The 11,539-nt window shown below is 38.9% G+C and overlaps 1 protein-coding gene across 7 annotated transcripts in view; it reads right to left on the bottom strand.

Annotated features, from left to right (window-relative positions):
• Positions 1-316: 316 nt before the first annotated feature.
• LOC116674202 (protein mono-ADP-ribosyltransferase PARP6) overlaps positions 317-11,539 on the bottom strand; it is a 21,110-nt gene continuing 9,887 nt past the window's right edge. For 5 of the 7 annotated variants that reach the window (XM_032514986.1, XM_032514277.1, XM_032511642.1 and 2 more), the window contains 12 exons: positions 11,420-11,512; positions 11,082-11,207; positions 10,756-10,821; positions 10,263-10,330; positions 8,964-9,012; positions 8,687-8,799; positions 7,202-7,274; positions 4,488-4,557; positions 3,340-3,419; positions 2,917-2,980; positions 2,286-2,370; positions 317-1,477 (listed from right to left, as the gene is read on the bottom strand). In XM_032514986.1, the coding sequence (XP_032370877.1) occupies positions 1,375-1,477; positions 2,286-2,370; positions 2,917-2,980; positions 3,340-3,419; positions 4,488-4,557; positions 7,202-7,274; positions 8,687-8,799; positions 8,964-9,012; positions 10,263-10,330; positions 10,756-10,821; positions 11,082-11,207; positions 11,420-11,512 (990 nt within the window). In that variant the 3' untranslated portion in view covers positions 317-1,374. Of the gene's footprint in view, positions 1,478-2,285; positions 2,371-2,916; positions 2,981-3,339; positions 3,420-4,487; positions 4,558-6,896; positions 7,275-8,686; positions 8,800-8,963; positions 9,013-10,262; positions 10,331-10,755; positions 10,822-11,081; positions 11,208-11,419; positions 11,513-11,539 lie in introns of those variants that run through there. The other 2 variants (XM_032513497.1, XM_032515802.1) reach the window with 2 other exon arrangements.

The following is an 11,539-nucleotide window of genomic DNA, read 5'->3' as shown; positions in this document are numbered from 1 at the left end:
TGTCCATGATTTGCTGTACAGTGGATTTTTGTAAGTTGTGAATTCAATGGGAAGAGTAGTTCATACACAGAGAGATTCATTTTAAAATGAGATATCCACCACTTAAAGAAAACGTGATGACATATTGTGGTAGACTGCTGAAAATAAGATTACAGATATAACATGTCCACAGAGTAAATCCACTGTTTGGTTGTTGTTGTTTTGTCTTTGTTTTTTTTTGTTTTCTTTTGGGGGGGGGGGGGTTATGACCCTTGTTGAGCCTGCCATGTCACTTTCATCCAGTACAATAAAAGTATTAATTTTCTTTTTTAGTTCCTTTGTTTGACATTTGGGGGCTGTGAGGGTTTGAAGGTGCATTATCAATGAGAACCATCTGAATTCTGTATGAAAAAAAAACTATTCTGTTTTTATTACATTTGATAATGTTATCAAAAACAAAGTGCCTATAGTGTATGTAACTTGAGTTCAAGCCACACCTCGCTTATTGGATTCTGGGAGCGAACAAGGACAAAGTGACAGAGCACTGTTTGCCCCTCAGATAACCATGTCACAGACCTAATTCATGTCATTAGTCAAAAGATATTAAATAAACGGATGGGAAATAATGCCTTTGTTCTCTTATTGTGTTTGCAAACTTCTATGTGCATGTAAATCCATCACTTATTTGCCACAAAGGGATCTAATTAATCATTTGACATTTTTTTTCTTCTTTTTTTTTGACTCAATATTCACAAAGAGAAATGAAAAATAGAGATCATTAGTCTAGAGAATTAGTAAAAGTGCAGAAAGAAAGGAGAAAGCCCAGTCAACCAATGGTTTGAGTGTGTGTGTGTGTGTGTGTGGTCTTGTTTAACTATTTTCGTGGGGTCCAAAAACCAGGAGTCCAGTATACTTGTAGGGTCCCAACAACTTTGTGGGGCCAAAATGCTGGACCCCACAAGTTTAAAGAGCTGTTTGAGGGTTAAAACTTTGTTTTAGGATTAGGGTTAGAATTATGTTATAGTAAGATTGAGGGTAAGGTTTAAGGTTAGGCATTTAGTTGTGAGGGTTAAGGTTATGGCAAGGGGCTAGGGAATGCATTATGTCAATGACGAGTCCCCACAAAAGATAGTGCCACAATCCTTTTCTTCATCGGTGTGTTAACGGAGAGAAGCAGACTGACTTTAACTGAAGGTTAAATGAACATGTAATGTGTAACCACTTGGAGAAGAGGAACAAACAATGGAGAGGAAAATGAGGGGAAATTAACAAAACGACTTAATGTGCTCAAGAGCTCCTCAGCCTTCCGTATCGGGCCTGAGGTCGGCCCCGCCCAAACATTCGCTGTCTGCCTGTCTGTGTGCCTCCGCCAGAGAGACGTATGGAGAACTGCCATTAGCTGGAGTAGATCTGGGTTCCAATCACACGCATGATCTCTTTCTGCACCTTAGGCTCCTGGGTGTTGATGTTGGCATCTCCTACTTGGCCATCCTCGTACCTGCACATACACACAGACAAGTAAACATAGGTTTTTAATTTATTTAAAGTTGTTTAAGTTGTTATCACCCTGTCTTGCTCACTCCCTCAATTTTTCTAATACTTGACAGTATAAGGGCCAAGTTTAAAAATACAGAGTTAACATTTATTATTATCTCATCAACAATGCATAATACTGATAATAGAAAAGTTCACCTGTGAGTTGCTCTTGTCAAGAAGCAAGTGAATTATTGATTTATAGTGTTATTAGTATTACATTAAGCACAAATTCTGAATTAAATTATATTTATCTGTGATTTAAATTTGAGTGCAGGCCATCTCAAACCTAATTTCCAACTAAGAAGACAGCAGTGGACATAATATTAGACTTCACCATATGATGACTGCCTTTGTGTCCAAAGCTTGGACTCAGAACACTAACATCAGCAGCCCGTTATTAGATATTTTATAAATTTCCAAACACAGTTTTAAACATCAAGTTGAAAGGCTATGACCTGAGAGGAACCCAGTTCAGTGAAGCGATAACACAACTCAACCATCAGGACAATTTATCCACTGCTAATTTAAAATGATGATGAGTGATGAGGGGCAACTGCAGCATAGACCATAACTCTTCATTAAATCACCTTCATCATGTGCGGTTTAGCAGGAAAAAAAACAAGCAACCTGAGTGATGAACTATGCATTTTAAGAGGGATTATTATGATGAATGTTTGCTGCCTGGTATCTATGCAAGCTCAACTGGTAATTATGCATTAATTCATTCTGTAGAAGTTATCCAGGAGTTTAAAAGTTTTGGGAATACTTACACAAAAAAGAAGCGAGTACAAACATGGTCAGATACTGGACACACCCAGATGTTACCATGTTTCTGCAGATCCTTAGATGTGATTACTGTTGGAAAGAAAGGTGCATTTTTCACCACAAAATTGAAAATAGGGGTTTCTATTTACTTTCTTGTTATTCTATTATTATTACTATTCTATATAGTGTTGCTGTTGTTTGTGGCATTATATAATACATAATGTTCACTAAAGCCTAAAGGCTTAAACTCAGCTTTTATCCTAACTGATGCACATTTTTTTTTTTTTTATATATGTTGTTTTCCTATACTAATGAGTAAGAATGATGATTATATGAAATTAATTGCTATGGCTTTTCTTAAACTGCACATTAAGACAGGAGTCACATTAGCCAGTTTTATTTAGATTTGAAGTATCCAACTTTATGAAATTGTTTGCAACTTTGATAAAGGAAACACTGTATTCTCTAAAAGTGTGTATGAGATAATATAATAATTAATCAATATAATATTCTTTACATTTTGTGTATTTGTTTGGAGACAGATACATGTCAAATAACATTAATCAAATCTACTAACGCCACATATTCACTATCATCTTAGCTTGAACACGTATGCTATCGTCTGCTTGGGATTACCTTCACACAAAGCGATGCAGTTGAGATTTCGACTCTGAAGAAACCTTGATTGTATTGGACGGCTCTATTGCAAAAAGAAAACAGTTAAGTTTCACAAAGCTGCTACAGTAAATCCCATGATCTCACTGAGCTGATGATATCCAATAGGAATGTTCAAACCCTGACCATTACAAACACTGACACTGTACAGTGTTATAGTGAGAACCAGTACATAAGGAACATTTGAACTCAGAATACAAAACATTTGAAATACACTGAACAGCTCACAGTTCTCTCCATGCTTCAAATCACTCCATGTTGCTGGCCCTTTAATGACGCAGCTTCTGTATGTGATGGTATTCTGAATTCGTGGAACCCAACACTCTTTTAAAAATATATGGTATACCTTTATATGTGAGGATGTTATGTTTCCAGTTCTCTCACCTGTGGTATGGTATTCATGCGGTTGTAACGCTGCACCAGTTCATCTTTGGTGGGCATCCGGTGCTGTCCTTTCCCCATTCCTAAAATAAGCAGCAGACAGAGAGCAAACAACCCTGAGTCAGAACGACCTTACCTTGAGTCAGTCAAGCTGTGAAAAAGCTTCCTCTAGTGGTCTCGAGCTCCTTGTACAGAGCAATTATTACCCACGGTGCTAACCTTCATATGAAGGTTGTTCCAAAACTCAATATATCAACATTTCAAAATTAAATTACCGCATAAATTGCAACATTCAGTATTGACACAAAAAGGTGATATAGCAAGTACTGCTGTTATCATTTTATTATAAATATGGCGCGCTTTAAATCAGTGGTTCCCAAAGTGAGGTCCGTGAACCCACAGGAGCCCCTGATTGCTATCGTTGTTAAACTCTTTGTGAAACATGAACAAACACAAACAATAAACGCCGCAGAACTTTCTTATATTATCCGGTTTGACAGTGAGTCAAAACGGAAAGAGAACATGAATAAAATACTTAAAGTAGATTTTCTTGGGGCAAAGTTAAGTGGTACTGGATCTGTGCATAAACTCACTGATACGTTACCAGCTACTGGTATCACTGTTGGAACATCTCTATTTTAGGGGCTTGTTATTATGCATAACAGGTGGGCCCATTTTTCAACCTGCTGACCTCACATACTGTGTGATTTCATAATCAGCACCACAATCACAGTTCCTGAAACCTCAAAACCAACCTGTGAAATTGTGTTTAGTGGAAATACACAAGGGGGGGTAAGGACTTGTCTCTTCACCCCCATCCCAGAAAATGAAAATAATATTTTAAGCCAACAAAGTACAAAGTCACACACACAGATCCACTGACAGCTCCATTTTACACAGCCATGACATAATGTATAGTATGATAGGCGGCACGCAAGCTCAGAGGCCCAAGTTCAGCACCCAAAAATGGACACACAATACAGAGAAGCACAATAGGATAGCATGAAGGACAGCTCCCACATATGAAAATGAAGTGTTCCAGGATGATACCAGGCCACGTAACAAACATAGAGCGTACTCGGTCAACATGGAATAAAGGGGAGAGTGTTTAGGGGGAGGGGGCTGAGTGGCGAGGAATGAGCCGTTCCTACCTGAGTATCCAAAAGATATGCTGGAGATGGGGCTCAGATAGATCCCCTTTCCATACGCTGCCCCATGCAGCTTGGGTTTGAAAAAAGCAGGAAGGAAGGAAGGGTCACTGAGCAGTTGCACAGGACAACCTCACTTTTATGCAAGCACGCACGCACGCACACGCACACCCACACGCACGAAAATAGGTGAATGGCGAGCCAAAGAGCCAAGGAAAGAAAAGATAGTTTTATTATTCCAGTGAGATGAAACAACTCCTATAACCCACACAGTCACCATCTGCTTACAACATAATGTAGTCCAGAGAAGATAATATGATGCTCTTGCATTTTGTAAATGAAATTTGTGCATAAAATGTTGAGGTGCTCAAGCAATGCTGACATGAGAAATGAGACCATATATGCTGGCTTGAAGGTAAAGATGGTAAAGTATGAGGATGACTGATAATTATAAGCCTTCACAAAAGAAGGTCCAGAATGAGAAGAAACAAGGTGTGAAATGGTGTTCATAAGCCAAAGTGAAACCAGCGGAGAAACGAGAGGAAGAACAAAGAGCAGCTTGATAGGTTGAGAATGTAATGTGAAGGAGACGGAGGTCAGGAAGTGGCACATCTGGAAGAAATTAAAAGGAAAAATAGAAGAGAGGTTGTGTGTGATGGTTGGAGCTGGAGGCGGACTCAGTCCTACTCCTGTGAAATACAATGACAGAGGAAGGGGGGGGTGAAAAGCGGAGACGAGAAAGAGGAGGCAGATGAGCATTGATGCGAGATCAAAGCTGGAGAGCTATAAAAGTCGGAGAACAAAGAAGGCATAAATGACACACATCAGCATGATGGAGCAATCACGGCCGACGTGAACATTTCAAAGATGCTTCAGATTTCACATTTAATTGTTTTTCATCTATTTTCAGGACATGCCGCTGTATCTCCAAGAAGTCATTATCTGCAGTATTGTGCATATGAGACAATTCTTCACTCTCTAGCGCTCACTTCTTCTTTTCTTGCTTTAGTTATTTATCTTTTACAGACCTGGGTCACAGAGCGTAACAACAACCTTGGTAAAACAATATAAAAATGCAGATGTATGCAGACCTGAGCGAAGACACTTTGAAAGAAGGTTTGGTTTTCTGCTTCTTCCTTAAAATTATCTTTATGTTCATGATGTGGTCAATCATACTCATCAAGAACTCTATAACACTTTTGGGCATAGTGGTGGACAGCTATTCAAAAGCCATTTTCGTGCATATGCATGGGTTTTAACCACGTCAGCCACCAAAGTGGACAATAGTCTGTCATTACACACACTGCTTCCCACTGTCCAGCCGCTGTAAATAAAACACAAATTTCACAAATCCAAGATGGCTGACAGGCAGTCACACATGCTAAACTGTAGAAGCTAGATCTGATTTGCTAGACGTGTTGACGTCAAAGGACGTGCCTCTTGAGCCGCCTTATTCTGCCTAACCCTGATATTCTTACCCTTACCCTAACCAATCCCCACTCCCCATGCCTAAACCTAACTACATCGACCATTATAGCATTTTAGGATCTACCATGCTTAGCGGCTCAGAAATATCCTGTCAATACTTCTATAGTAGTAGACCCTTGGCCCATTTTTTTAATGACCCATTTTGGAGCGCCCAGCTCAGGTGCCTCGGTTACAGTCCAGCAATGACATTACACATCCAAGTTAGACGTAACTCGTGTAACGTTAGCAGTTTCTAACACTAGCCTACTGCACTAGCTAAAGTAATTATAAATATGTATATTCTTTTGTGTAGGTTCAATAAGGGACGGAGGTGTCTACAACTGAAGCACGTACTGAGAGCGTAGTGTGTGTGTGTGTGTGTGTGTGTGTGTTTGACCTGTAATAAACGAGCCTAAAGTCCATAAACTGACTTTTAAATAGTTACTTTATCAAGTCGTACTCGCTTAAAATAAATAGGGTTAGGGTTAAAAAAAACTGATTCAAGAAATGCCATTTTTTGCAAGTTCTCACGCTGTTTCGGCAGAGTAAATGGAATGCCGGAATTTCTAGTGTTAAATACATATTTCTAAATGTTAATGACTTGAAATACATGCAGTCTACCTGTGGACATGTGAAAAAGTCCTTGAAAATGTGTGTTTGAAATGGAATTAAGTGAATTTTATTGTTTTTTCATGCCTAAAGAAGAATAAAAACATTTGGGGAAAAACTCCTGAATGAGATTGTCATTATTCATGCACAAACGGGTTTTGAGGCTGCTGTTTGACCCAGGTTTAAATAGATAATGAGCGGTGCCGGTTACTGACCTTTTATGGAAGCCCTCCTTATTCACCCACAGGAAGTCTATACTCACTACCATGGAGCTTGTCCTTTGCATCCTTCAGCTTCAGACCTAGCCTACTCAGTGCTCTAGGTGGTTAACCCCAACAGGGCACACAGGCAGCCTCCTGTCATCACAGCTGACACCACAACCCCCTCTCTTTGTCCCACAGCAGGAAAAGACGTGCTGTCTGCTGCTGTTGGTGGCAGAAAGCCGCCAACATTAGCCAGGAAATTCTGCCAGTGTGCCCCGCTCGCTAAAATGCCAATTGCAAAGCTGACGAAAGGGAAGCTGGCATCCATTAACTGCAAAAATGAATCAGCCGGACAGCAAGCCTGGTCTGTCAGAGAGCAGGTTTACTGTCCGAGGGGAGATGCATCGTAAATTCCAGCCAACTGCCAGGGTTACGTACCTGCAGTTTGGTATAAGAGGCATTGACTAGTCCATTTCTCAGAACAGAGTGCCAGTTCTCTATATGGGAACCACTAGAGCAAGTGTAGAAAGTGGGAGAGATAAGAAAGAAGAGATAAAACAAAGTGCTGTGTTAATATAAGGACAGCGTGGATCCACTGATGTGTAGTGGGCCAGATCCATGCTGTTAAATAACACTGCGGCACATTTTGTCTAAGAGCTTTGATTGGACATTTACTATTATTCATTTATTATTATATTATTTACTGAATTTTAAAATGTTTTGAATTATTACAGTACAAAAAAAATACCTTTACAGGTTTTTACTTTATATCATTACACTAAATATTTTATAAAACCTATAATTAGAAATTCATGGAGAGAAGATTCAAGCTCACTTTTGCCAACCACAAAAGAACTACTGTAGTCATCTATTTTTGCAATTTGTGCAAGGACATTTTGGGACTGTTACATCATCACAGTACTTGCAATTTATAGCAGTCAGTACTAAAAAGAAGTATTAAAAGATGAAGATCAAAGATGACATACCCATCACTGCTATCTTTCAGGACAGGATGGGTTATTTAAATATGTCTCCCAGTGCAGTTATCTGGACTGTCTTATAATAAAACACAACAGTCACAGCAGTGTCATGAGTGCTGTTATTTTTAACTATTTTCAAAGCAGTATAGAGTTCTTGTTCCCACAGTCTAATAAATAAACACGGATCAGTTCTTAATTTCACTTAATCAATGTGTGGATTTCTGTCTAAATCTCACATTTTGGCATAAAACCGATCTAAACATGTATTTATATATTCTATGTTTCTATTTATGTCCGTATAAAAAAATGGCAGACAAGCTTACATATAAATTTGGAATTTCCTGTTGAGAACGATTCAATTTGTTGAATTAACCAAAATGAAGAAAGACTGTAGGCTCATTTGTTAGCTGTACCCTGCGAGTGCCCAGATGGGCCATGCGTATCTAAAATATTCAGCAAAGCCCCTTCTGCTACAGTACAAATCTCAATACTGCTGGCTCCATGTGCTGGCTTAGCATGGTGGTTTCTCAGTCCAAGAGAATGGCCACTGCTCTTTGCCGTTTGTTATGATTCCATAAAAATCTGCTGGAGTGGTTCCTCCATCCGCAACATAATGACCAGGCGAGACACAGAGACGTGTATATGTTTGACAGAGTGTACCGCTGTAGCATTTAATTATGCATGTGTGTCAGTGACTGTGCTTGATTGGAGATCAATTATTTACAGTAAGTGATTTCTCAAATTATATTTGCCCAACAGCAACAAGCTGAGGAACATAATAACAACAACTTGTTTTCTGATATTTTATAACAGCCTGAATGATTTCAACTCTCTAACTGTAGCTTTACGAGCTATAAGCCTCAAAGTAGCCATTCAAAGAAAACATTGAGTTTCATTTCTGTTAATGATATCTCAGCTAATGAAGGGAACGAAGGGGACTCACTGGAAGGCGAAGGTGCTGCCATATAGCTTCTTGGCAGTGCGAAAACGAGCCTCCTTTGCTGGGGGGCTGCTGAGCAGCAGGAACTGGTGGGAGGTGTGCATGAATTTCAGTTGCTATCACAATGAGATCATACGGAACAAGTGACAGCAAGAGAGACAGCAAGAGAGACAAAAAGACGGATACAGAGTGAGTATGAACCATTCAATGACATAATAATGCAGTAATAAGACATTAATTTGATACAGGACACTGAAAGGATGTCATTCTGATTCCCTACCCTACTCAGAGGCAGCTTGACGATATGAGACCTGTTACTGGAAATAATCCTGCAAAAAGACAGAGAGAAGATCAAAACATACATTAATTAAGGTACAACATAATTTAAAGTACCAGAAATTGTGCTACCACCAGGGCCATAACCAAGGTTAAGAGATTAGTGAGGTTCAGAACTTTGTATTATAAATGGACCTTATTTACAGCATTTTTGAACGAGGAAAGGTCAGACACAACCTAAACTATACACTACAGTCATTTAATTAAATACATGCTGAAGAACCTGTTGGCAAAACCCCTTTAATAAAGCAGCACAATTTGTCACAATCAGTGGTGGAAAGTAATGAACTACATTTGCTCATGTATTGTTCCTAAGTTACGGTTTTTGGTACTTGCATTTCCTTTTCTGCTAGTTCTACTCCTCTACATAAAAGAAGGAAATACTGTACATTTTACTCAACTACATTTAATTAAAGCTGAGTTACTTTTTACATTGTGATTGTTTGTGATAAAAACGGCATAATATAATATTGTATAATAATATAACACTTTACATAGGAGCCATTCTGCAAAATCAGTACATTTACCTTTGATACTGTAGTATTTTGTGTGTGTTTGTGTGTATGTTTTGTGTGTATGTGTGTGTGTGTGTGTGTGTTATAATAATAACCTCTTTATAATAATAACTTCTTTGCTACGGCCATGGCTACTACCGTGGCCGTAGCAAAGAGGTTATTAAATACTTAAACCACAATAGGACTTTTTCCCAGTAGACATTTTGACTTGTCAAAGTATGAAAATGGATCTAACTAATAACATTAACAACAGCAATGTTCTACTCAAGTGTCTCAGTGTTGTTGTTGGCACTGTGCTATATAATTTTCTGAAATTAAGTCAAATCTTAAAGATCTTCATTTCATTCGCTTTTGCAGCAACTATGGCGATAAGTGGTAATTACAGGTTTGTTTTTTGGATCTCACTTTCCCAGAGATCAAAACAGTGTGTGACGTCAGTCAACCGGCAGTTGCTTCACACACAAGTGAGTTGCAAAGCAGGTCTTTTGCTAACTTTGTGCTGCTTTTGATTTTTCCAGGAAATGTTGCCACAGACACCCAGTTTGTAATACGGCAAATGCAAAATGCAAGGGCTTTCAAAGGTTGGCCAAAGGCTCAATCGCCATTGTGTTGTCTCATAAGGTGTTATATGACATAACAGACATTTTATAACACTAAGTGTTTGGCATTTTTACTTTAACATGCAAAGCAGAGTAAACCCATTTTTGGAACAGATACTCTTTACTCACCACTGTAGCAGGGGATGGGCTAAAGGGTCAAGTTTGTCCATCTGTTTCTTGATCTCTAGATATGAGCCCTGGAAAAGCACACAAGCATATGTTTCAATTTTCAGGGCTGTTTTTTTTCTTTTCAAAGCCAAATGAGCAAGTGTTCAAATACAGTCTTATGATGTGTTTTATAGATAGTACAGATGCAGTCAAGCCACAGTGGGTAAACAAGTGACAAAAAAAAGAGCAACGAAGAGGAATAGAGAAGATAAACTAATCAGCAACAACTGTCACTTTACAAATCAAAAACCCCACCCATGCTGCTCAAACAGTCCACTTAAAACAGGACTTTGCAATGGACATTTTCAGCCATGGGATGGACATCAAGTGATGATCTTATATAAAACTAAAAACAAATTTCTTTAACATTAACATTTACAATCTTAAACATTATACATAAAGCCTAACTGTACTGTGGCCCTTCGATTCTTTCCCTCCCATCCCTTCCTTGTACCTGGGTCATTTCCCGAATGGACATGACGCTGTCCAAGGCTTTCTGCAGTCTCTCATAATTCTTCTTCTGTGTTCATCGGTTGAGCCAAACATTCATTGTATGCAATGAGAGAGGGAACAACATACAGACATCTAAAATCACTTGTAGAGGCAAAAGGTTTGCTGAAATATTGTTAAGATTTCTAAATGTGTCCTTTGAAAAAAAGAAAATACTCATTGCACTTGGAAGTTTAGGAGTTGTGTTTCACAAATGGATATGTCATCTGGGAATGAAATGTGCGTATTGATATAGTTATTAATCACGATTATAGCAGTGAAGATGCTGACCTTTGGGTTGAAGGCCAGAGTCTTGGGGTCATTGGGGTCAACAACTGATGGGTACGGCTCAAAGATGATGCTCTTACGGGGAGACTCCAGAGCAGCTCGACACATAGCCACAAGTAGGTCCACTACCTGCGGAGAGAATCATTTTACATTAACATTTTCTGCCTTCATGTGATGCTGTCATCGGCTCATTTTGATGCTTTTATTGAGAAGAACCTGCATCAGTTCCAATGCCACGTAGAAACTACAAATAATCAGAAATTAATGTCATTACTTGAAAGAAAAAAAACAACACAAATAATCCAAATTATATCATATACTATGTGTTGTGTTGTTGTCACCTCTGCTCCAGTGGCCACTTCCTCTGCGGCTCCAGACATCACACCCAGAGTGTAGAAGGAGAACACACACAGCTCCCTGGTGCATACAGCCGGCTATATATAAACACATATAGCCAACGC

This window comes from Etheostoma spectabile, chromosome 1 (genome assembly GCF_008692095.1).
Source record: "Etheostoma spectabile isolate EspeVRDwgs_2016 chromosome 1, UIUC_Espe_1.0, whole genome shotgun sequence".
In the NCBI taxonomy this organism is placed as follows: Eukaryota; Metazoa; Chordata; class Actinopteri; order Perciformes; family Percidae; genus Etheostoma; species Etheostoma spectabile.
The sequence above is the reverse complement of the archived record's forward strand: the minus strand, read 5'-3'. Positions and strand labels throughout refer to the sequence as shown.